General features: G+C 59.3%; 2 protein-coding genes across 4 annotated transcripts in view; one reads left to right on the top strand and one right to left on the bottom strand.

Moving 5' to 3' along the window:
• The window catches only part of BICDL1 (BICD family like cargo adaptor 1), a 79,484-nt gene extending 76,310 nt beyond the window's left edge, over nucleotides 1-3,174 (top strand). For both annotated transcript variants that reach the window (XM_065903719.1, XM_065903721.1), the window contains one exon: nucleotides 1,836-3,174. In XM_065903719.1, the coding sequence (XP_065759791.1) occupies nucleotides 1,836-1,997 (162 nt within the window). In that variant the 3' untranslated portion in view covers nucleotides 1,998-3,174. The remainder of the gene's footprint in view (nucleotides 1-1,835) is intronic.
• A 634-nt stretch (nucleotides 3,175-3,808) lies between these two features.
• RAB35 (RAB35, member RAS oncogene family) lies at nucleotides 3,809-21,483 on the bottom strand. Of its 2 annotated transcripts, XM_065903722.1 has the most exons (6): nucleotides 21,295-21,483; nucleotides 16,009-16,059; nucleotides 12,194-12,317; nucleotides 7,292-7,416; nucleotides 7,049-7,173; nucleotides 3,809-6,034 (listed from the first exon to the last, which is right to left on the bottom strand). In XM_065903722.1, the coding sequence occupies exons 1-6, from the start codon at nucleotides 21,344-21,346 to the stop codon at nucleotides 5,906-5,908; spliced, it is 606 nt and encodes a 201-aa protein (XP_065759794.1). In that variant the 5' UTR covers nucleotides 21,347-21,483; the 3' UTR covers nucleotides 3,809-5,905. The 2 variants fall into 2 exon arrangements, with proteins under 2 accessions (XP_065759794.1, XP_065759795.1); XM_065903723.1 differs by lacking the exon at nucleotides 7,049-7,173.
• Nucleotides 21,484-24,000: the final 2,517 nt, after the last annotated feature.

The following is a 24,000-nucleotide window of genomic DNA, read 5'->3' as shown; positions in this document are numbered from 1 at the left end:
AGGTGAGCTCTTCAAGCCCCCACCCCCTCACCTCTCCTCCTGCCATCACGGTCCCGCCCCACCGCTCCCTAATGCTCACCATGTCGCGTGTGTCGGTGCCGGCGTCATCTCGTCCCCGTGCCATGCCATCGCGCCCGGCCTCTCCCTCCCTCCACCGTCACGTCCGTGAGCATGAGCGTGAGCGCGGCAGCACGTGGCCCGGTCCCCACAGGCTGACCTGGCCGACGCTGGTTTGTTGGTTCCATCTCCTCACAAATGGGCTGTTTTATGGACGTGACCCAGCATGGAATTCGAGCAGCTTGTGTGTCTGTCGAGTTTTGATGTGATAGATTTCATGGAATTACTTTGCTGAATCTTACAGTATAAAAAAATTCAGTTTGCAATGTACCAGAAAAAACATTGGCAGCTTTAAAAGGGTTTCTCTCTGAAGGACCCTGTGACGTTCCTAAAGTTGCATTTAACGTAGATCTTATGGTGCACATCCCAAGAACAGAGCATTGGGCCGAGGATTTGACACTGGGACCTTCAGAGTGAGGACCGTGTCACTTGATGAGGAGGGGGTGTAGGTAGGAAGCTATATGTGAAGAAGGGGGGCAGGGGAGGAAGGCAGGAGAGCAGGACATGAGCCAGGGGTTTGCCTGCTGCCACCTGGTGACACGCTTAGGAAAAGTCCCCAAGTTTCACATGGAAACTTGCAGACATCTGAGTGACTGCGAGCTTAGGTGTGTGGGAGGTGATGGACAAGCTGGTCAGCCAGCGGCCCAGCCGGCCCTCTTCCTGTGCTCACCGAGAGCAGCTGCCCTGGTCTCAGGAGTGCCCGCCACGCGCGGCCTCCGCGTCTCTGCGCGTGCACACGGCAGCTGACTCGCTCCAGCGTCCAGCCCGCGGCTCGGTCTTTTCACCAGGACATCGCAGAGCCCACCCCCCAACGCCCGGCTTTAGGGTAAAGCAGCCGGGCCGACGCTTGTGTTCCCGGCTGATGTTAGAAAGGGCTGCTTGTTTCTAAACCAGGACTTTTCATGGTCTGTTAACGGCAGGACGCCTCTGTCCTGCACAGACTCAGTCCAGCGAGGAGAGTGGAGCCGCTCTGTCCAGCAGCGGCCGTGGGGTAAGAGCTGGTTCTGGGAGGTGGAATCATCTCTTCTGCGGCGTTAGCTCACTGGAGGGAGAGGCGCAGCCTCACTGAGGAAGCGCCTAGGCTGGAGCACGACAAGCCTCAAACATGGCGCCGCCCCAGCTTCCACCAAACAGGGCCCCCATCCGTGGGGGCCGAGCGTGGATGGTGGTCGGCGAGGAGGCACCCGGGAGCCTTGACCGTGCACGTGGGCCTGCCAGGGGCACATGGGCACCGGCAGCTCGGGCTGGTAGGAGCCTGAAGGGGGCAGAGGGGCGAGAAAAGCCCCGAGGCCAGGCTGTGAGGCTGGAGGGCTGGCAGGCCGAGGCCACCCTGGGGCTGCGGGAGGGGGACCAGGTGAGGGGGGCGCACTTGGCCCCCAGACACACAGGAAGCAGGGTCGAGGGGCCGCCCGCAGGCTGAGCAGGGCTCGGGGCGACAGACGGGCACCCGCGGCGGCCGCTCCCGGGGCAACAGAGACACACCTGGTCCCGGGTCGGCCCGGGAGTAACAGTGCGCAGCCAACCAAGCCCCGGGAGACCGGGAGGGCGGGCTGCCGCGTCCCCGCTCGGTGCTTCTTGGTCTCGGGTCAGGGCAGCCGTGGCCACAGCCGCTCGCTCATGTCCCCCTCCATCCTCTCCTCTCGTGCTGCCCCGATCCGCCGCCTCCCCGGCCCGTCCCGCGCCGGCTCAGCGTCCTTACCCCACCCGTCTGCCCGCAGGATGACATGCACAGGGTCATTGACCGGCAGCTGATGGACACGCACCTGAAGGAACGGAGCCGGCCTGCTGCCGCCCCCTCCCGGGCCCCGGGCCTGGGGCGTGGGGACGAGTCCAGCACCGCCGAAGGCAAACGGCTTTTCTCGTTCTTCAGGAAGATTTAAGCCCGGAGGAGTCAGGCCAGTGAGGACGGGCACACTGACGCCGACTCAAATGGGGGTGTGAGCCAGGGCAGCACGTGCGCCCGTCAGTCCCACCGCGCTGGGCCGGGCTCAGCGGCCGCACTGCCTACTCGCCCAGGGGCCACATCCTCAGGAGGCTCTGCCGCCTCTGAAGGCGGCTCTCACCGGGGCAGCCTGAGCCGTGTCCCCACTGCCGGGCCCGCCCTGGGGTCCACCGCCGCGAAGCGGGGCTCAGGCTGCTTCCAGAGTGGCTGCCATGCTCGGCTCCAGGCACCGCTGCCCTTCTGCTCTGGAGCGGGGAGAGAAGCGGAGGCCCTTTCTGCACACCCGAGGCCCCAGCTGCCCGCTGTGGGAGCCTCGTCCTGCTGGGCACCAGGCACCGGGCCTGGACCCTGTCCTCCCACAGCCCCGGCCCAGGAGGCGGCCCCTCACCCGCATGCATGCACCTCCGGGCCCAGAGCCCCAGCCTACGGGCCTGATGGCCGGCCCTTCTGGCCACAGCGGGCCCGGCTGCAGCTTAGGCTGCCCCCAGCCTCAGAGGAAACAGGGCCTCCTCCCCACGCTCTGCTGCAGGCCTTGCTCCTTGGTAGGGCCCTCTGCCGGCTCAGCCCTCTCCCCTTCCCAGCGCTGGGCAGAGGGCCCCCCGGCCCCCCACATACACAAGTTCTCGGCTCAGCCGAGCACGTCCAGGCCACAGAACGGCTCCACAGGGGTCTGCGCTCAGCCACGCCGCCAGGCAGCGTCGATTCCACAGGGTGGACGCCCCCAGAAACTGCCCACCAGGCCCACGGGAGGTCACCCCAGCGACCTCCCACTCCTGCTCGTCCTCAGCAACCGCTTCACCTTCTCTGCTGAGGCCCCGACTCGGACTCAAGAGGCACCGGGCTGAGGCCGCCCTCAAGCTGCTTTACAAGGATCATCTCCCTCCCTCACGGGGAAAGCACAGCAGGGATGCGTGGAAAGAATGTACCTACAGATATGTACAGACACAGTGCTGCACACACAGCGCTGTAATTTTGTATGTAGCAACCATGTAAATACATGTATGGATTTTATAACATACATATTATATATGAATCTATAAAGGCATATTTTTAGAAAAACAGCACACCACTGCTTCTTTTGAAAATAGTCTAAGAATAAAATGAATTTCTACAAAGCTTCCTGCCTCAGTCAGTGGGAACCTGGGGCGGTGTCTGGGCAGAAGGCAGTGGACAACTTCGATCCGCTGGCTGGTTATGCAAAGGCAGAGTACCCCACACACCTGGGAGGTCACCTCATATGTTGGTACCAAGTCAGTGGATTCAGCCCAGAAGAGGCACACACACACACCCCCACCCGGAGGGTGAAGGCAGGCATCAGTGACAGCTGTTTTGTGAGCCGTGACCCAAGGGGCCACGTCTACCCCGGCCCCGGGCTCCCAGCCAGCACTACAGCTGCCTGGCTCCAGGCAGGCAGGCCCTGCCAGCGCCGCTGACCAAGCCCCAGGCAGGCCCAACAGCTCGGCAGTAACCTCGAGGTAGAAAGAACTCACTATAGGCACATCCGTCCAGAAGAAACACGGCACTTTCCCTGGCGTCGTACCGTGTGTGCTGCAGTCAGAGGGGGGAGCTCAACCTGGACCCACCTTTCGCAGACAGAGCCACTCTGGCTTCTGAAAGTGTCCCTGGGCCTCGACAGACACCTGTGCGGGACTCAGACCAGAACAGACAAGGGCTGGATGCAACGGGTGGGGAGCATCCAGGCCCACCCGGGGCACAGCTGGAGGAGAGCAAACAGAACCTGCAAGAAAATTTGGCAGCTTGAACCTTTATTTTTAGTATTTTTTTTTAAAAAGCATAATTAGAAACTTTCAATACAGAAATAATCCTAGCAAACCATTTAAAAGTGTTGTTGTTTGACAGGAAGTTCACATCAGGTCCACCAGGACGCCGGTCCAGCCCTGAGTCCCCACCCCCACCCCCCACTCATGCGTGAGACACTCCTCAGATGGGCACGCTGCCATCACCGAATCTCCCCCCACCTGGGTCTGGGTGTCCAGCAGCCGGAAGCCACGGAGGCTTCTCGCCCGCACTGGGAACTTGCAGGCCCCCCACCTTATTGCCTAAACCTGCGAGCTCTGCTGCACCGGCGTCACCTGGACGCTCAGGGCTGAGCCCCGAGTCTCCACATCCTCCGGGGACCCAGGGTGGCTGGGACAGTCCTGAGGATGGAGACCGCGCCGTGGCCCCATGCACCCAATCCGACAGGGCTGCCTACTGCCAGCCCCCAGCCCTGCCTCCCCAGGCCCGGACCACCCCCACCTCGTCCCATGGCTCCAGAGTGAGGAAAGTCTGTCACCCAGAACCGCGGGCTTTTAGCAGTCTGGGGGAAGTGGAGAGACAGGTCAGAAGAAACCCCCAGTTTTTATTGATTAAAAACCCATCAACAGTGACATGGGAAATCTGCAGTGAATCTGTGACGTGATTGTCCAATCAGGGCTTGACCTGGAAATCGCTTAGGAAAGGAAATCTAGTAAAAACACATCGTGGTGCTAAAATAAATTATTCCCAGGTTACATGATCTTTCAGGGGAAAGGTGAGTGAAGTGTCTCGAGGGGGAGAGGGAGTGACCGTAATGACGTGCAGAAGACCCTGGTCATTCCTCCAAGGGCAACAGGGCGAGTCACAGCTGGCACCCAGCCCAGGCAGCCACTCCTTACCACCCGCCAAGAAATTCTCATGCTGCCTTTGTGCTAAAACAGTCCCGTTAGGGACCCAAGGCTGCCTGCATCCAGCTCAGAGGCACCATCCCCAGGGCCCAGCAGCCCGACACCCGCTCCCCATACTGAGGAGTGCCGGGTGCTCACTGGAGACCCAGGACTCCAAGGGAGGCCCCTCCTTTCCCATCAACAAACGGCCAGAAAGGCAGAGCTTCTCGGCCAGGAGCCCAGCTCCGCGGTGACAGGAAGCCATTCGTTTTTTCTAAAAACACTGGACCCAGAGTGGGGAGGCCGCAACTTTTGCTGCTGTGCCAACCAAACCTCAGAAAGAGAAAAAAAAGTATAAGGAACTTAATTCATTTGATTTGGCTTCACTTTTATCTGTTAAAATGACGCTCCTTAGCAGCCCCCCACCGGCAAGCCCATCCGTGCACAAACACACCCCTACCTTTCTGTTGGAACCCAAACAGGTTGGTATATATAAGTCAGAAGCCACGGCTCCCCTGGGTTGTAGCTGAGGTGTCTGGAAGGCAGGACAAGAAATCTGTGGGCCAAAGGGCAGGAGTGATCCCTCCTCTGGAAGCGAAGGGCCAGGCCTCCAGGGGGACCCCCGGGCCCACCTCAAGGCAGGATCCCCCAGCTGCCGGCGTTGACAGGCAGGATGGGGAGGGGCAGGGGCGGGCCCTCCATGCGGGGGAGACACCGACGCCTGCGAGAGGGAATGAGTCCCGTGGAGCCCACGGCACCAGCCCAGGTTGGCAAAAGGTACGTGTTCTAGAATGTGATCCTGTCCTCTCCGGAAGCTGCTGGCGGTAAGTTGGGGTGGGGTGGGGAGGGGAGGGGATGTCGCAGCAGGCTGGCACGAAGGAGGCAAAAGCCGGAGCAGGACGAGGGCGGCGCGCTGGTTAAAGCGATATACACTATGTACAGACTCCGGTTAATCAGTCCGCTCGGCTGGCAGCGTCCTCGCCAGGGGGCAGGGGCGCCGGAAGGGAAGGGCAGGCCGTCCCACACCTTCTTGGCACTCGAGGGGGCGGGGAGGATGTCCTGATGGCGCCTCCCGGTACAAAAACGTGGAGAGAATTCTTTAAATAACAGCACAGAACTGAGACTGTCCCCCAGGAGAGGAGCCCCCGGCCCGGGGCAGGGGGCGCGGCCGCAGCGCAGTCTCTGCAGTGGGCTGGGGGCATTAGCAGCAGCGTTTCTTCCGTTTACTGTTCTTCGTGAGCTTCACCACGTCGTTCTGTTGTTGTTGCTGCTGTTTCGCTAGGTTGTCCTTCTTTGCCCGGAGGACCAGTTCTGTGATGCAGTTGAACATCTGTGAGGGTGAAGGAGGCAGGGCGGCCTCAGAGCCGGGAGGAGGCCCCGTCACAGCTGCGCCCCCTCTGCCGGTCAGCGCAGCCCCTCCCGCCTCCCGGGGGCCAGCCTTCCAGTCCACTGGGGGCTGTTTCTGCACATCTGTCTTCAAGCCCACCTTGAAGGAGGCAGTGAACGACAGAGGTCAGAAAGGAAACGCATCAAAGACCTCTGAGCTGTGTCTCGGGGAAGTCAGCCTCAGGGACTCTCCAGCCTTTCTGTGAAAGGATAAAGCGCTCCTTTCCTTCGGCTGACACCTCGGACGACACAAACAAAGGTGCCCCTGCACTGATGACGAACCAGAGACAGCCAGAGTCTCCACGCTACCTCACCACACTGAGGTGAGGACCTTCCCCAGACCACGCAAGACCACCCCCAGGTCGTTCCACTCCCGGGGAAGGAATCAAGGACAACCTAGGGGGCAGGGCTCACCCCACCGCAACCTACACGGGAACAGGGGAACCTGGAAGGGGCTCAGGGCCACACCACAGGCCCCAGGGGAAAGGCCCACGGTGTGACCCCAGCCGGACACAGGGGGGATCAGCCTCCCGGACCTCTGGGCTCCAACCCCACTGGCAGGACCCTCCCCAAGGCTCCCAAGTGCTTCCAGCAGCCCCAGCACAAGTGGCACTCAGCCCGCCTGGGGTGTGCTGGGGGCCGGCCTGGACACCCACCTGAGCTCTGCAGGCCAAGGTCCAGGGAAAGAAAGCCAGAGAACAGGGAGAGGGAACAGTGGGGGGTGGGGAGGACCGAGCAGACCGCGCGCGCCTGTGGGGGCAGGCCCACATCTGAGGCAGCCTCTCCCTCAGGACTGCTGAGGTGCGAGGTGGCCCCGGCGGGGGGACGCCTGGGTGCAGAGCCTGGCGCACACAGCAGGCACTGGATCAGTGGCCGCTACAACGATGCTGTCTGTCGGCTACCCGGGCGCCCCATGGGGCTGTGCCTGCACTCCCAGCCCTTCCGGCGCAGGCCTCACCTCTTCCACGTTGACATTCTCCTTGGCACTGGTCTCAAACAACTGGATCCCCATCTGCCCAGCGAACTTGTAGGCGTCTTCTGTCTCCACCACCTTGCGCTCGGGGTCGTCGTTCTTATTCCCCACTGGAAGGCAGGGCAGAGTCAGCCCGCCCCTCCCAGCCCCGCCCCCGGGCCGCCCCGCCCCCTGCCCGGCCGCCCCGCCCCCTGCCCGGCCGCCCCGCCCCCTGCCCGGCCGCCTCACCTAGGATCCGGCACACGTCGTCACAGTTCTGGTTGATTTCATGAAGCCACCGCTTCACGTTGACGAAGGATTCGGCGCTGGTGACGTCGTAGACCACGATGACCCCGTGGGTCCCCCGATAATACCTGTGGGACCAGGGTCGGTGTCAGAGCTGCGGCGTAACCAAGGGCAACCCCTTCGCAGGACCCGCCAGCCCGCACTGACCGTGGGTGGGGAGGGCGAGGGGCTGGTGCATCCCCCCAGGCCCGGAGGCCTCAGCTGGACGTCGGGGCCTGGTCAGCACTGCCACTCACCCTGCTCCCCGGGCACAGTGCGTAGGGAGCACCTGGCCCTGCGGGGTCAGCCAGATTGTTCAGAGGTTGCAGAAGGCATGAAACTTTAGTTCTTGTTTCCTTTTTCAAGTTCAGGCAATAGGGCCTTCCTTGATGGTTCAGCGCAATAGATCCCACCAGCCACAACTATGACCCCCGACTGCTACAACTAAAGGTCTCGTGCGCCGCAACCAAGACCTGGCATAGCCAGGTAAACAAGCACAAAAAAAACTACCCAGGCAAGGTTTGCATTTGACAGGATATTATCACTGTGCTCTTTAACATCCAAGAAAGTTTTTCTGTCCTCAAATCTGTCTTAGTAAAATGCCATTTCAAGGACAGGCGCCACTTGTGAGGCCTGCCAAGGTCTGTTCACACCCTGGGGGATGGGCAGGCACCTGCCCTCCTGCCACTCCAGGCGCGTCCAGGCTGGGCCTGAGGTCAGCGGCAAGGGCTTCAGGCAGGAGTGGTTGCCTCAAAAGTTCAGGGAGACAGACACAGAGCACGGGCCTCATGCTCTTCCAGAAAGCCAGCTCTGACCCAGCGGCCAACACGTCACCTCACCCGGCACTCAGAGACACTCACTCACAGGAGCCTCTGGGGGGGGGAGGGGGAAGACCCCCCTGCCCACAAGAGACGGGCTCAGGGGTGGACAGCAGCCTCCCCAAGCCAGCCCGAAGCGCCCCCACCTCCTGGGCCTGCAGAACAGCAGGCCCTCTCCGGTGGCGGTCCTGAGGCAACACAGGCCCCGCGAAGACGGAGCTGGCCGGGCCGCACGTGCACTGCGTTCTCAGCTGCCCGCCCAGCAGCGCTCTGGCACACTCCTCACAGCCCCATCACACGACAAAGTCAACCGAGCTCCATCTCTGAAAGGCGGTGTGGACCTGGGAAGGTTACTGCGCGCATCTCATGGCGCCTTGGTTCCCTCAACTGTAAAATGGGGGTACCAGGATGTAACTCTGGGGGTGGCTGTATGACTAAGGCAATAATACATGTTTCCACAAGGGCCAGCTCTTATTATCATCACCATTAACAGTCCTTCAGTGACACTCTAGGCCCCATACGCAGGCGGAAGAAAACCAAGGGCATTGAGGACGGCTCCCTCGGGCTGGCCACCAAGGTGGCAAGAGCCGCCCGCTCTCCACCGAGACCCGGCTCACGTACCCCGGAGCTTTGCCCGCCCACAGCTCTGCCTTCCTGGGGACAAAGCCCTGTCCTGGGCAGCCCGAACAATCGAGCTATCCACACCCTGCCCTCCTTCCCTGCCAATCATCACCTGGGTCCACCTGGGGGTCGCCTACCTGAGCAGGTGCAGGAGAGCAAGCCAGGAAACGGAGAGAGGAGGGAGACAACTGTCCCCTGCCAGCAAGAGACATGCCAACAGCGGACTGCGCTTCCCAACCCTCCTTTGTTGAAGACAACCGAAGATGCCGAGAAACGGTGGAGGGCGGGCCAGTCTGGGACTCAGGGCTCAGGCACCGGGCCTCCCATTCCTCCACCATCGGGCACCATGTCCATGTGCCACAGCTTGGCTCTGTGCCAACACGACCGCGAGGTTCGCCGCTCACCCGCTACCACAGACAGGAGGCAACCACATCCCCACGAGGACAGGAGGCTGGGTGAAGGAGCTGCTGGAAGCCACGGCCTCTCCCACCACCACCCGACCACGCCCCCAGCCCCACCGCTTGGGGTCAGCAAACCCCAGCTGCCACAGGCAAGAATCGGTGAGGGGACGACAGGGTGCTCGTTCTCATCAGGCGGACAGGATGCAGTTTTAGTTTCTCTTCTAGAGCCCTGAATCAGAAAGGGCCATGCTATCGCCCCCAGACTGCCCCACCCCTGACCTCTTCCCAGCTCCTTCCCTCAGCAACACCCCCCCCAGTGCAGCGCACCCCCCCCACCCCCCCCCCCAGTGCAGCGCACCGCCCCCCAGCCTCCTGGGACAAACCCAGCTTGCCCTCAGGCGGCTAAGGAACTCCAATTCCCCCAAAGGATGAAGGAGGCAGCTCAGCCCCTTCCTGCTGCCCTGGAGGGAGCTGACCCCAGACTGCTGCCCGGCCTGGAGCATCTCTTGTGGACACAGGCCCAGCGTCCTGGGCTGGTTTTAACTCACAGGAGCCACCACAGCATCTGCTGCTGGCGCAGCCCTGGTCCCCGGGGGTGGGGGGCCAGCAGAGGGCAGGGCCGTGGACCCATTAAAGTGCGGGTCCCCAATCTCCGGGTCGCGGACCAGCACCTCCTGTCAGATCAGAGGCGGCATCAGATTAGAAATAAAGAGCACAGTAAACGTCACGTCCAGCACTTCCCTGCTGGTCCAGTGGCTGAGACTGTGTTCCCAATGCAGGAGGCCCGGGTTCGATCCCTGGTTGGGGAACTGGATCTCACATGCCACAATTGAGAGTTGGAATGCCTCAGTGAAGACCGAACACGGCCAAATAAATAAATAAATTTAAAAAGTATATGTCACGTGCTTGAACCATCCCCAGGCCATCCCCCCCACCCCCAGACGGAGGAAGAACCATCTTCCACAAAATTGGCTACTGGTGCCAAAACGGCTGGGGCACAGCTGAGTTAAACTCAAGAGCCTTGGCGTCAGGCAGACCTCAATTCAACTCCTGCCTAACTGACCAAGTCAGGTCCTTCCACCTTCTGTGGGCCTCAGTTTTCTTGTCCGGACACTGGAGAGAATCACAGGACTCTACCGGGATCAGCCGAGATGAAGCAGCCAGTCCCTGGCGACAGTCCTGGCCTAGAGGAGGACCCCCGGTCAGTGCTCACACCTCGCGACACATCCAGGCCTGGAAGCCCGGGCGGCCCAAGCTCACGGCGCCCGACTACCCCGGGAGCCTCGACTCCAGCTGCCCCTCAGCTCGGGCCTCGCTGGCAGCCGCTGACACCAGGGGCCCAGGCAGCTCATTAGGAGGTGGCTGCAGAGGCCTGCCCTGCAAAGCCCCCGGGACTGGGGATCCCCGGGCTCTCGGGGAGGCGCGGACCACGGCGCGCGTGCTCGTCTCGGGGCCGGCCCGGTGACCGGACCCCCTCCTGCTCCAGGGCGGCTCAGGCTCCGGCCCCCAAGCCCCCTTCACCAGCCCACCTGGCTGGCACCCCCGGTTCCCCCGCACTCCCAGCCACCACCCTGGGGGTCTTCACCCCCACACCTCGCACCCCTGGGATGCTTGGCAGCCCCGATGGGCGGCCAGCCTGGGGGCCGCCCGCCTCCACCCCACAGGGAGGAGAGGGACCTTGGTGGCACCTCCCCGAAAGCCCCTCACACAGGACCCGCTCCGGGAGGCAGAGGAGAGACCCGGGCCCGGCCCGGCTCCTACTCTGCACACACCCCTCAGACGCTCCCCCGTCCGTAAAACCGGGGTGATGAGAACGCCAACTGGGGCTCCACGGAGACTTCCACGTGCAGCCCAAGCACCCGGGACCTGGCGTTACTGCAAACCCTGAAGACAAGCCCCCTGGGAAACTAGAGAACAGAGACTTTAAGCAACTTGCCCAAGGTCACACAGGGAGCAGAAATGTAAATTCCGAACCGCCTGCCTTCAAAGCCCTGCTCTTTCCCAGAACCTGTTCCAATAACAGCCCAAGAACTAAGAGCCACTCCACAGGACGCTGCAGTCTGGTGCTCCAGCCAGGTTTCCTCCCGTTCACAGCGGAGAACACCAAGGAGGGCGACCCTCAGGGTGAGGCGGTCTGCTAGGTGCTCAGTCATGTCCCACTCTTTGCGGCCCCATGGACTGTAACCCGCCAGGCTCCTCTGTCCCTGGGATTTCCCAGGCAAGAATACACGAGTGGGTTGCCATCTCCTCCTCCAGGGGATCTTCCCGACCCAGGGACTGTACGAACCCAGGTCTCCTGCATCGCAGGCGGATTCTTTCCCATCTGAGCCAGCAGGGAAGGCTCCAGGGTGCGCTGGGCCCCCAGTCAACAGCTTTGGGAGGCAGAGGAGGGGGCCGCCCAACAGTCTCCCACCTACCAGTGCTCCTTCCGAACCCCCAACAGAGAGGTGCCCCCTCCACGTCGGGGTGGTGATGGAGCTGGCACGAGCTGACACCAAACAAGAATACCCTCGCTGCCCGAGCGTCTGACCGCCTGGCGAGGCCAGCACCGTCAGTGTGACCCCATTTTAAAGACAAAGGAGGCACTTCCCTGGTGAACCAGTGGTTAAGGCTCTGCCTTCCAATCTAGGGGACAGGGGTTTGATCCCTGGTTGGGGAACTAAGATCCCATGTTCCATGAAGCTACAAGCACTGAGCCCACGCTCCACAGAAGGGGAAGCCTGCACACCGCAACCAAGACCCAGCGCAGCCAAAATAAATAAATAAACACACAAATCTTAAAAAAAATAAAGACAAAGGAACCAGAGGCTCCGCTGACCGATGCACGCTGCCCTGCCAGCCCCAGAGGGAGGTGTGAGGCTGCTGCCTGCCAAGGCGGGACCACACGCGCCCCGCCGCGTCTCAGGGCTTCAGGGGAAGGGCCATACCCGGCCAGGAGCGCACCTCCCCACAGCCTCGGGGGCACCCAGAGCCACTTCCCAACGTCGGGGGCGGGGGTCGGGGCGGGCTGGGCCAGCCTGACTCACGTGGAGGTGATGGTGCGGAAGCGCTCCTGCCCGGCCGTGTCCCAGATCTGCAGCTTCACCTTCTCCCCGTTGATCTCCACAGTCCGAATCTTGAAATCCACTCCGATCGTGGTGATGTAACTGCCTGCACACACAGGGACGTTAACATGGCCCAGGGCCGCCCTGGTCAGACTGCGTCCTCAACAGCCCAAGTAACCCTGGGCTCCACCCTGCCCAGCTCCCTCCAAGTGCCTAGAGGACACAGCCCTGGACAAAAAAAGAGTCTGAGCCCCAAGGTGAGGGCAGGAGACAGGATAAAATGAAACAAAGTGATGAAGACCATTTCAACAGCAATGAAGCCACCAAGGAAATAAGAGAGCGGGCCCTGACTGCGGAGGGAAATGCTCCACCAGAGTGGCCTGGGAACCGCGGGGGACCACGACACACTCTGGGTTTCTCTTTTCTACTCCATTCTAAACATTTTAAGTGACCCACAAAATTAACTTGCTAAAACATAAATAAGACATATACACACTGCTGTATACAAAATAGATAACTAATAAGGACCTACTGTATAGCACAGGGTGTTCTACTCAGTACCCTGTAATGGCCTAGAAAAGAGTCTAAAGAAGAGTGGGTATACGTGTATATACGACTGATTAACTTTGCTGGACGCCCGAAACTAACACAGCAATGTAAATCAACTGTACCCCAATTACCCACACACACACACACACACACACACACACACACACACACACACACTCATGCCCGAAACTAACACAGCAATGTAAATCAACTGTACCCCAATTACACACACACACACACACACACACACACACTCATGCCCTGCAACCTGAAAAACTGCTCCAGGCAGCAGCAGAAACAGCAGTGCGTGTGTGTGTGTGCGTGCGTGCAGAAGAGACAGCAGCAGAAACAGCAGTGTGTGTGTGTGTGTGTGTGTGTGTGTGAGAGTGTGCGTGTGTGTGAGTGTGCGTGTGTGTGTGAGTGTGTGAGTGTGTGTGTGTGTGAGTGTGTGTGTGTGTGAGTGTGTGCGTGTGTGAGTGTGAGTGTGTGTGTGTGTGTGTGAGTGTGTGTGTGAGTGTGAGTGCGTGTGTGAGTGTGTGTGTGTGAGTGTGCGTGTGTGTGAGTGTGTGTGTGAGTGTGCATGTGCGTGTGTGCGTGTGAGTGTGAGTGTGTGTGAGTGTGTGTGTGAGTGTGCGTGTGTGTGTGTGAGTGTGTGTGTGTGTGTGTGTGTGTGTGAGTGTGCATGTGCGTGTGTGTGTGTGAGTGTGTGTGTGTGAGTGTGTGTGTGTGTGTGTGTGTGCGCGCGTGTGTGTGTGTGCGCGTGTGTGTGAGTGTGTGTGTGTGTGTGAGTGTGTGTGTGTGTGTGTGTTTGAGCACATGTACGGACGCAGGTTGGAGTGGGGGCTCCAGGCCAGCTCTCGGCTTTTGTGCCGTTTTCAGGAGCTTGGACTTTCTCTTGTGTGACAGGGAGGCATTGAAGGGTTTAACCCAAGCATGAGCGGCATTGTAAATAGCTCTCCAGGGGCATCTGTGTGAAAGATGGCGCTGGAGAGAATTTCTGGCGACAGAACAGTCTCATTCAGGCTTTCAAAGGCCTGAATGCTAGGAAGCAGGGGTCTGCAGCCTCCGGGATTTAATGCCTGATGATCTGAGATGTAGTCAATGTCACTAATAGGACGAAAGTGCACAATATAGGTAATGCGCTTGAATCATCCTGAAACCCTAACCCCCACCGCACCCAGTCTGTGGGAAAAACCGTCTTCCATAAGACTGGTCCCTGGTACCCAAAACGCTGGGGACCGCTGCTAGGAGGAGCCCACATGCTCACTCCCTTCGGAGCTGCCAGGGTGACCCGGGGCCGCAGACACACACACCGACTGCATCAAGAGTGGAGAGTGGCCAGGAAGGGCCAAAGCTCAAAGCCGGGCGGAGCTCAAGGAAGGCTCTGGGGCAGAAGTCACATTTGGGCCTGTACAGAAAGAACAGGTACAATTTCCAAGGCTGCGACCAGGCTGGGGAAGGACATTCTCGCCAGAGGACAGGCCGGAGGCAGAAGCACAGAGACCAAGATGGCCTTGGCTCCACAGGGACTGGGTTCTGCTGAGGAGAGTGGCCCAGCACCCAGTGCCGTGGGCCCTTGAAACTCGGCTGACCACTCAGCGAGCGAGCGAGCTGGTGAAGACACAAAGGGAACGAGAGACAGCAGGAGGAAGGAAGCTGGGCAGGGGCGCTGAGGACACAGTGTGAAGACCAGCGGTTTTCAGCGGGGGCTGTGAGGCCCCCCAACCCCACCCCCCAGGACGCCTGGTGATGCCTGGAGACATTTTCATGTCACAGCTGGGTCGGGGGTGGAGGACGGGGGGGGTTCAGCACCCCTCTGCGCATAGAACAGCCTCCACAACAAAGAACTGCAGGGCCCAGAGTGTCCGTGGTCCTGAAGCGGAGAGACCTTGCTATGAGCTCGGTCACTTAAGAGAGGCCCGCTGAGGTTTTAAACGGGAGAGACCCTGCCAGGGACGAGACGAATTCAGCAGTCGGACACGGGGTGCGCAGGAGCTGCCGGGATGCCTCGGGTGAGGCCAACCACGGCCCGAGCTGGCAGGAAGAGTGGCGAGGAGACGGGCCGCAGCAGAGAGCCTTCTGAGGGCTCCGAGCTGACAGGGCAGAGGGGAAGGTTTCCCGGCACTGTGGCAAGTGCCCGCTGGCTAGCACTCCTGAAGAGCAAGGGCAAACCAGCAATGTTTACTGAGAGCTTACTTAGTCCCGGGCCATCCTTGCAATAACTCTGCATGGCAGGGATGGTTATCAGCTCCTCTTTTAAAGATGAGTTGAAACTCAGTCACACTCACAGTGACGCAAAGAAGACAGCTCTTTCCAACGTCACACCACCACTGTCAGGAGAAACCCACCTCTCCCTTGAGAGAGAGGCGCCTGCCACGTAACCACTTCCCTCCATGGCATAGAAGGGCATTCCTTCAGTCCTTGGTCAGAGAGGCCAGGCCAACCCGAAGCCTCTGCACTGAACCGATGAGCTCCACCAATGAAAACGTGGCCCACCAGGATCGGGGACGCAAGATCAAACGGGCAGCACCTTCCGCCCATCAGCGGAGCAAAACGGAGGCCACTGAGACCCAGCAGCGAAGAGCACCGACAAGGGGCTCTTCTGAGCCCTTCAGCTTGGCACGGGTGTCAAAGGCCAATGGGCAAGACCTGTGAAAACCTGAAGAGCACATGCCCCCTGACCTCGTAACTCCGCTTCTATCCAGGAATAAACGCAGTGCCCTGAGAAATGCGGCACCATCTGAGACAGGCTGCCAGAAAGCAAGCATGCGCGTCAAGAACACTGTTGGTGAACCACGTGCACCCCTGCACAGCCACTCGAAAGAACCACAGGGCCTCGTGTCGACGTGCAAGGACGACCCCCAACGAGTTGGGGGGAGGCCAGCGGCCGCCCAGCACAGGTGGAGGTGAGGGGGAGACACCGAGAGCTGGGGCGGGGGGCCGGGAGCAGCGTCCCCTTTTCACGCTGTTGAGTCTTCCTGTTTGACTCTTTACAAAGGCATGTCCCAAGCGGCAGTTTTTTTTTTCTTTTTCAATATTGGGGCACAAAAAAAGACCCTGAGTAGAAAAATGACGGGCCTGCAATTGCTTTTTTTTTTTAAGAAGATAGCTGGAGACTGACTACGGAGACTTCTAGCCTACTCGCCACGCCCCCCTTCCATCTAGTGAGGCAGAGACCAGGGTGTACTGGCGCCAGGGGAAAGGATTTAAAACCCAAACACCCAGCAGCACCCCAGGGGCACACTCACCTGAGAAAGTGTTGTCTGCGAAACGTAACAGTAAGCTGCTCTTGCCGACACCTGCAGGGGAGAGAGCAGGGGGTGAGAGGCGGCCTGGGGGTCTGCTCCAAGCCTGACTCTGCTTCAGGGAGACGGGCGGGGTTCCGGCTCTCCAGATGCACGACAGCACCCACCTCCCTCCCCAGCCAGCCTCCCACCGGAACACCTCTCCCCTTTCCACCTCTGACCTTGACCCCAGGATAAGCCCCAAGTTGCCCCCAAGCCAGAGACGAGAAAGGGGCCCATGCCCGGGTCCAGCAACCCCTCGAGGAGACCCAACAACAGGAATGAGGCTAAGGCTGACCCAGTGCTCCTGGCCCCCAGGTGTGTCCAGGTACCGTCCGGAGAAAACACATCACGTGTGGTCCTTCAGCTTGGTGAGACAAGGGGCTGCACAGCTGCAAAGCACCCTGGAGACCGTCAGGGCTGGTCTGGAGGCCAGGAAAGGGAGGCCCAGACAACTCGAAGCCACTGCTGGCCACTCTCTCCCCGGCCGATGCCACTGGCGGGGAGGGGGCGTCCGCCTGACACTACTCAGTCCGACAGCTCACAGTGCTCAGACCACTTCACTTACCACAGACTCTACTGTTCCAAGGACCGACAGAATCCTCGTAAGGATTGCTGCAATCCCATCAACATCCACCCCCGGCAGCATGAGCCCCCAGGGACACGTGTGCTGTCCCGTCCCCGCTGGGTCAGCCAAGCACAGAAGGAAGCCCGCACGCACACATGCCCGCGAGCCCAGCTGCATCTCTTAGGAGGAGGCACCTGAGGCTCCGAGAGCTACACGCTGGTCTCGGGGCCTCGGCAGGGCCGGGGGTGGGTGCTGGGTCTGAGTCCTGCTGATACATGCTGCTCTGGAAGTCTTCCTGCATCTGCTTCAGGAAGTGGAATAATCAAAAGACCTGGGATTTCCCTGGTGGCTCAGGGGCTAAGACTCTGCAATCCCAATACAGGGTCCCCACAATACCCGCCTAGTTGGGGGTCCCACACACCCCAACTAAGACCCAGCACAGCCAAGTAAATAATATTTTAAATAAATAAAGAGACCCAAAGTGGCTGCTCTGTCTCACTCCTGTTAAAGAGTTTAGCAGCACTACTGAAAGCAAGGCCCGGGGTCTCAGACGCCGCCCCTGCACACCCAGCGCAGAGCTAACTGTGAGTACGTGTGTGTGTGTTCCCCAAACCCACAGAAGGCGCGGCCTCTGCCCCTTCCCCAGCTGACCCAGGCATTCTCTCTGACCATCTCCTCTGGGGACCTCTCCCAGCGATGCCCAGAAGACCTGGTCGGCCTCACAGAGCGAGCGGGCTTGGACCGTCCCGGAGGCAGGCCGGCGCCGCTCTGCGCACACAGGTGCCGCAGCCCTGGGCCGCCGCTCAGCGTTGGTGCGCGCAGGGCCCACTTCCTCATCGCTGCCCCCGCGAGGCTTCCTGCCGGCCGGGCCGAGGGCGAGAGCAGGTCCCGGGCCGGCCCCTCGCGGCGGCGCTCTACCCCACGCCACCACCCCATGGGCCGCCGGCTCCCTGCTTCCTCCCGGAGCCTCCTGGCCCGCTTACTCAGCGAAAACCTTGTGTCTGGGCCACAAGTTCCTGAGTTCCTCCAGGAAGGGGATCCCGCCTCACTCGCCCTGCACGGCCCTGGGGCTGGAAGCCGGGCCCGGCATTTAGTAGGCGCCAACAGAACACTGTTCAGTGAACTTCTGACTAAACCAGGGCCGATCACAGTCGGTCATGCCACCTGCTGCAGCAGGAAGAAGAGCCCAAGCGCGGGTGTTCAAACTTTGGCGGGGAGGGGGGGTGGGTAGCAGAAGCCTAAGGGATGGGGGTACGCCCTCTGCATGAAGCAGAAAAGCAGCAGCGTCCCCCCCAGCTTGGCCTTGGGGGGTGTGGGAGGGGGAAGGGTGGGGCTTCATTCACCCCAAGCTCATCTGCAGAGCTGCTCAAAACCACTACAGTCACCCCGTCAACTGCTGCTTCAGGCCAACACCCACCTCTGGCCTGGTTGGTCCCTCTGGAAGGAAGGGAAACCCACCCTGAGAAACGCGTTTCCTAAATGCCTCTGAAGAGGTAGCCTTGGGAACACACGCAGCACCCACAGAAGCAGGGAAGTGCAGGGTGCCAATCGGCCTTCACCTCAGCTGAAGTCAACAGCCTCCCCTCGGTCACCCGGGCCCATCACCCTCGACCCCGCAGGGAGTAGAAGCCTGGCCCCTGTTGCCTTCTGGAAGCGGGGAGACAGACTCATCCTGTAGAAAACGGACCCGCCACCCTCCGTCTCCACCAAAGCCCAGCCCTCCCCGCTCTGCCCCTCGTCCCGCACAGACTGCGCTGCAGGCCCTGCCTGCTCCTCCATCTGCTCCAGCTCCTCCACTCCTCCTCGCTTCAGTTCTCGACTGCTGAAGACTCGGGAGCTTTGAGTAAGGTGTGCTCAGCAACTAACTCATTGTACAACCTCAGACAAGTCACTCCCCTCTCTGAGCCACAGTTCACTCAGCTGTGAACTCAGAGGCTTTAACTTGATCTCCAACACAGCCTGCAGGTTCTAAGAATGAGTTTGGTCATCCCCCTGGACCAGACGAAATGCTGTTACAGAGCCAATGTCAGAAGCCCCTGAGAGGCCGTGTACAACCTTAGGCACAGAAAAGAGATGCAAAAGCTGAGGGGATGTATTCCAGAAGCAAGTACAATGTGGCAGAGTGGGAAGAAGAGCTCTAGATTTCTACAGAAAGACTAACATTCATCGAGGGCCTACTGTTTGCCAGGCCCGACACCAGCTGCTCACAACGCATCATGTGCATTAACTCCTGGCTTTGCCCTGGAGGAGGGCATGGCAACCCACTCCAACGTTCTTGCCTGCAGAAACCCATGGACAGAGGAGCCTGGTGGGCACAGTCCACGGGGTCGTAAATAGTCGGACACAACTTAGCAACTGAACAACAAACAAGTTTATTATTAAACTATTTTGCTTTTTGTTGAAAACAACAACAAAAACTTTACCTGGCTTTACCACTGAGGAGCTGTGCAACTTGGGCCAAGTCGACTAGTCAGCTACTCTGAGCCTTAGTTTCCATATTTGACAAACCACACAGGCAACAGGTAAGAACCAAATGAGAGAGTGTCAATGAAATCGTTTGAAAACCCTTAAGGAAGCATCACATAAGAAGCCAGATTGAGCGGAGGGCGAGACGCCAGTCTACCTTGCTCAGCTGCCAGAGCTTAGCATGAACTTCCAAGGCTACCACCTCCCAACCTCATGACCATTGGGCGTTGAGTGTCAGCCCACTGTCAGGGAACGTTAAACTGCAAAGCCTACATCTCCTCTACTCAACACAGTCTACATGCTCAGAGTAACCAGGGAGTCAGATCCATAAGTCAGATCACTTGACCCAGTGAGTCTTCTCCCACAACTAACTTCAGAGTGAAAAATCAATACACCAGCAGAATGTATGGTGAAAAAAGAGGCCCAAACCATGGCCTGGGTTTCACTGGGAAGAAGAACTGGGGAGAAGGTGCATCTTCTGGCTAAGCTTATGCTTTCCATTTTTGTGGGGCTACACGCAGGCCCCAGGCCTCTTGCAAAGGGATAGGGACCTTGAGCGTGGTAAGCTGACCTAAACTCCAAAAGGACAGAAATCACCTTGGTGCCAGCCCCTCCAGAACCGAGGTGAGGGCTGGGAACGAAGCTCGAAAGGCATAAGCGTGCCAGGACCCTGGGAAACGCCCAAGGCCGTGCTGGTCTCGAGGCTACACAGCTGGTCTGGGTTTCTCTCATTCACACCAGGAAGAATTCATGCTCCCCTGGCCACAGCTACTCTTCATCTCCCTCATTAGCCCTTAAACTTTTCTCCCTTCCATGGGCAACCACAGAAACCTCAGCCATCCTTCACCTCATCTGAATCACCAGCCACTCGCAATCCATCTCCACAGTGAGACCACGACCCACCCACTCGCCTGCTCCTGCCAGGGCCCTGACACAATGCTCCCACTTCAGAGCCTAACAACCCCTCGATTTGGTCCCCGCTTTCCCTAACAATCCATGGGCTCCACCACCGACCTGGCCTCTGCCTCCAGTCACATGATACCGTTGTCAGCACTCAACTCAGGTCTGGTCTGTAAATATGGCACGTTCCCAAGCCTCCCCCCCCCCATCGTAAAACCCCAGCACCCCAGCTATGCTCCTATAAACCTCCCAGGGCCTGCCTCCCTGACCTCTTGGTCACCCCATAAACCTGCTTACCTGCCACACTCCAAACACCTCTACAACCCTCCACCCTTTTTCAGAAACAAGCCTACCTTTTCTAAAGACGTTGGATATCCGTTCATTCAATACATACATGCTAGGCACCGCCTGGGTGCCAGGCACTGGAGAGGGATCTAGGAGCTCTCCAGAAGGGCACACTCTTTGTAAGTTGGCTGACCCACCTCCGGCTCTGTCCAGCAGACCAGTGTGCAAACAGCAAACACTATGTGCCCGGTTCTGCACACTCCGCATGCACTATCTCCTTGAACACTCCATCACACCAGCGAGGCGGATCCCACTATTGCTCCATTTTGCAGATGAAGACAGGGAACCCCACAGAGAGAATAATTCAGCAGGAATGTGCCAGACCCGGCGCGAAGTGCTTTACCTGTCTTACTTCATTTAAACTTCACAGGAATCCCATGAGGCAGGTTCTGAGATTACTGCGCCCCCCCTGCACCCACTTTCCCCAGGAAGAAACCCAGGCTTACAAACGCTACTGACAACCACACACCTGAAGCTCCCTTTCCGCCAGGTCCAGTGCGAAGCACTTTTCCAGCTTCATCTCACCCAAGACTCACGCACCACCCAGCGAGGTAAGTCCCCACCTCTCAGATGAGAGAACCGAGGTTCGGAAAGGCGAAAACAACTCGCCCAAGGTCAGGGTGAGGAAGCTGGTAGTCCCGAGACTCGAACCCGGCTCCCTCCAACTCCAGAGGATCGCGCGACTGGACCAAGGTCACACGTGGGGCAGAAGGGCCGGCGCGGCGAGCGGACCGGGAGCCTGGACCCGAGTCCTGCGCGCCCGGCCTCTCCGCTCCGCGGCCCCGCGCCCCGGCCTCACCCCGGCGCGCCCCGGAGCCCCTCCGCGCGCCCCTGGGGCCGCTCGGCCGCCCCGCCCGGCCGCCCGGCGCGGGCCGGCACCTCCCCGCCCGCCCGGCCGCCTGCCCTCCCCGAGGCCCCTGCGGGCCGCGCCCGGCAGGGCCCACGCCGCCTCCGGCCGCCGCGGCCCTCACCGCTGTCGCCGATGATGAGCAGCTTGAAGAGGTGGTCGTAGTCCCGGGCCATGGCGGGCGGGGGAGGCGCGCGCGCGCGCGAGGGCTGGCGGGCGGGCGGGGTCGGTGCTGGCCTCGGGATCCGCGGCTCCCTCCGGGCTGCTCCGGCAGCGGCGGATCCACTTCCCGAACAAACAGCCGGAACTGACAGAAACACCTCCCTCCGCTCCCCCTCCTCCTCCTCCTCCTCCTCGGCAGCGGCCGCCGCTGCCGCCGCCTCGCTCCTTCCCGCCCCGCCCCGCCACTGCGCAGGCGCAGCGCCTGGCCGCGCCTCCGCGCAGCCGCAGTGGCGGCCGGCCGCGCCCTCTCGGCGCTCGCGCACGGCGCCTGCGCCCTGTTAGGGGCCCGCGGGCTCGGGCTGGTCGTGCCCGTGGCTCTTCGGCGACCGTCGCTGCCGCCGCCACCCGCCAGCCGTCCGCGGCCTGCTGCGCGGGAGACTCCGAGAGCGCATCTGCGGCCAGGCCCTAGCTGCAAGATTCCCGGGGTGCCGGGAGAGGCCGGCCGTGGCCCTGGCTGGACTTACTGCTGCTGCTTCATCTTCGAGACCCGCAAGCGCTGCGGAGAGGGACCGACTGGCACGCAGCGACCGGGCGGGGCGGGGCTTACGCCAGGCTCCCGGCTTCTCGGGACTGGGGACTCGGGACACTCCGCCCTCATCTGCCTGGACGCCGCCTCCGAGGTGCTGGCTCCGGGCCCCCCGCCGTGTCCCGGGGCCCGTGGACTGGACGCCGAGGGCGGCTGGAGGCTGCGGGAGTTTTTACCGAACCGTGTGAGCAGTGTGGCTTTTGACGGCAGCGCTGGGGCAGAGTCACAGCCCAGCCCCGCGATCTCTTGGAGCCTGAGATGCCCCGTTGGTAAAGCGGGCCGAGAGGTTCCAGATTCCGGGTCCCTGTCCAACCTGACGCTGAACCTGCGAGATGAATGGCCTGGTGTGTAAGATGCACCTTTGAGATCGATAACAGCAGCGCCTTCAGCTTCAGTTGCACCCCAACAGATAAAAGTTCTGCAGATTGTGTGGTAGGAAGACCGGGGCTGCCGACGTTAAGCGGTATTCAGTTTATCATCAGCCCTGGGGTTTTGTTTTTGTTTTTTTTCCGGGTTTAGAGTAAATTCCTGACTACCCTAAAAATAGGTTGCGCCTACTGCCATCCTCGTTTGTAGAATTGCAGGGAGAAAACGTTACTGATGAGTTACTGATGAGTTCTGTGTAGCTCCGGCCCTTTATAGTCAAGTACCTGCTAGATATTTCTTATTTTCCCAAACTTATTTTGACTTTCTACAAAGTAATGCCTGTGGTTGTTTTTTGTTTTTTTTTTCTTTAATGTACAGAAGCTTACCAGAAAGTACATTACCATTTTCCCCCTCAGACCCTCCCCTCGCTGGTTACTAAGTTTCTTGATACCTTAAAATGGTTAACAAATATTTGAATGAATAAATGTCTTTCACTGAATTGTCTTTGCCTGTGGAACACACATGTATGTAAATTGACTTTTCTCTCTTAACAGCATACTTAGACTTTCTGTCATTTCACAACCTGGGAGCACTCCATCATTGGCATACTATAATTTGACCACTCTGCTGTTGATAGGCATTCACGTTTACAATCTCTTATTATAAACAAGAGTTGCAGGGAAGATCCTTGAGTAGCACATGGGGTGTCTGACTCAAGCTTTAAGTTGTTCTTCCAGGAGCTGAGAATAGGCCTGGTGATGACCAAAGAACATGGGCTTAGGATCTGAAGGTACTAGCTGGGGGGTGAAGTGAAAGTTGTTCAGTCATATCCAACTCTTTGCGAGCTCTTCATATGAGCATTGAAACAACATGGCCCTTCTTGCTCTGGGAAAGGTTAGTGGGATCCCCTTTGATCTAGCAGTTTTAGGAAATACAAGAGAAAAAAGAAGCCTCAGTTTCCCCCCAGGCAGGCACAGTCCACCCTGCCCACCCAGTGAGGCAGGTTGCTGTGGATCACCTTCTCAACCTGCTCTGGAATCAGACAGGCTTTGGTTCAATTGCTAGCTTTGAAATCCTGGCATCACCCCTTAAAAGCTTTTGAGAGTCTGGAAAAATCCCATCACAATGTCTCAGAGCCCCCAGTTTCCTCATAATAGTTGTAAGGATGAAAGAGATGTTTGCAAATCACCCGGCTCCTATAGGCATATGATAACAGTAACAGTAATGCTGTTAAACCTGAGGTCATTTTGCAGACTCATTCCTGCTTTGGGCCATTTGCTGTTGCAGACCTGAGCACACATGCCCAGGGAGGCCTCTTGAGAGCACGGCTATAGGATACTTTGAAGACGTGGAGCAGAATCAGCCATTATGAAGCCCAGACTCCTCTGACTTGCCTCCATGTTCCTTCTAGGAAGCAATGGGTGTTAATTCCTGTGCCACAGACTCTAGGATAGTTTTCCCACCCAGGAGCTTTCAGTTTCATCAGAGATAAGACACACTTGTGAGGAATAAAAAAATACAAGACAAGATGAAATAGCTGTCAGATTAGCAGACTAGACTTCAGAGGACAGCTATCACTTTTGGTTAGAATGGCGGCGGGGGGGTGGGGGTGGATTTCATTATAGAGGTTTCATGATGGAATTGGAATTGAGAGAGCTGGGAATGGCAGGTGTGTTTTAATAGCTGCTGTCACAGCCCTGAGGATGATCTGTGTTA

Source organism: Muntiacus reevesi, chromosome 13, assembly GCF_963930625.1.
Source record: "Muntiacus reevesi chromosome 13, mMunRee1.1, whole genome shotgun sequence".
NCBI classification, from domain to species: domain Eukaryota; kingdom Metazoa; phylum Chordata; class Mammalia; order Artiodactyla; family Cervidae; genus Muntiacus; species Muntiacus reevesi.
This window is presented reverse-complemented; position numbering and strand designations above follow the sequence as displayed.

Coding starts and splice junctions, on each gene's coding strand:
- RAB35 (XM_065903722.1), bottom strand. CDS start 21,346: ATGGCCCGGGACTACGACCACCTCTTCAAGCTGCTCATCATCGGCGAC. Junction 12,318..16,008: donor CGCAGACAACACTTTCTCAG/GTGAGTGTGCCC, acceptor CTGTGTGTGCAG/GCAGTTACATCACCACGATC. Junction 6,035..7,048: donor AGAATGTCAACGTGGAAGAG/GTGAGGCCTGCG, acceptor TCACCCTCACAG/ATGTTCAACTGCATCACAGA.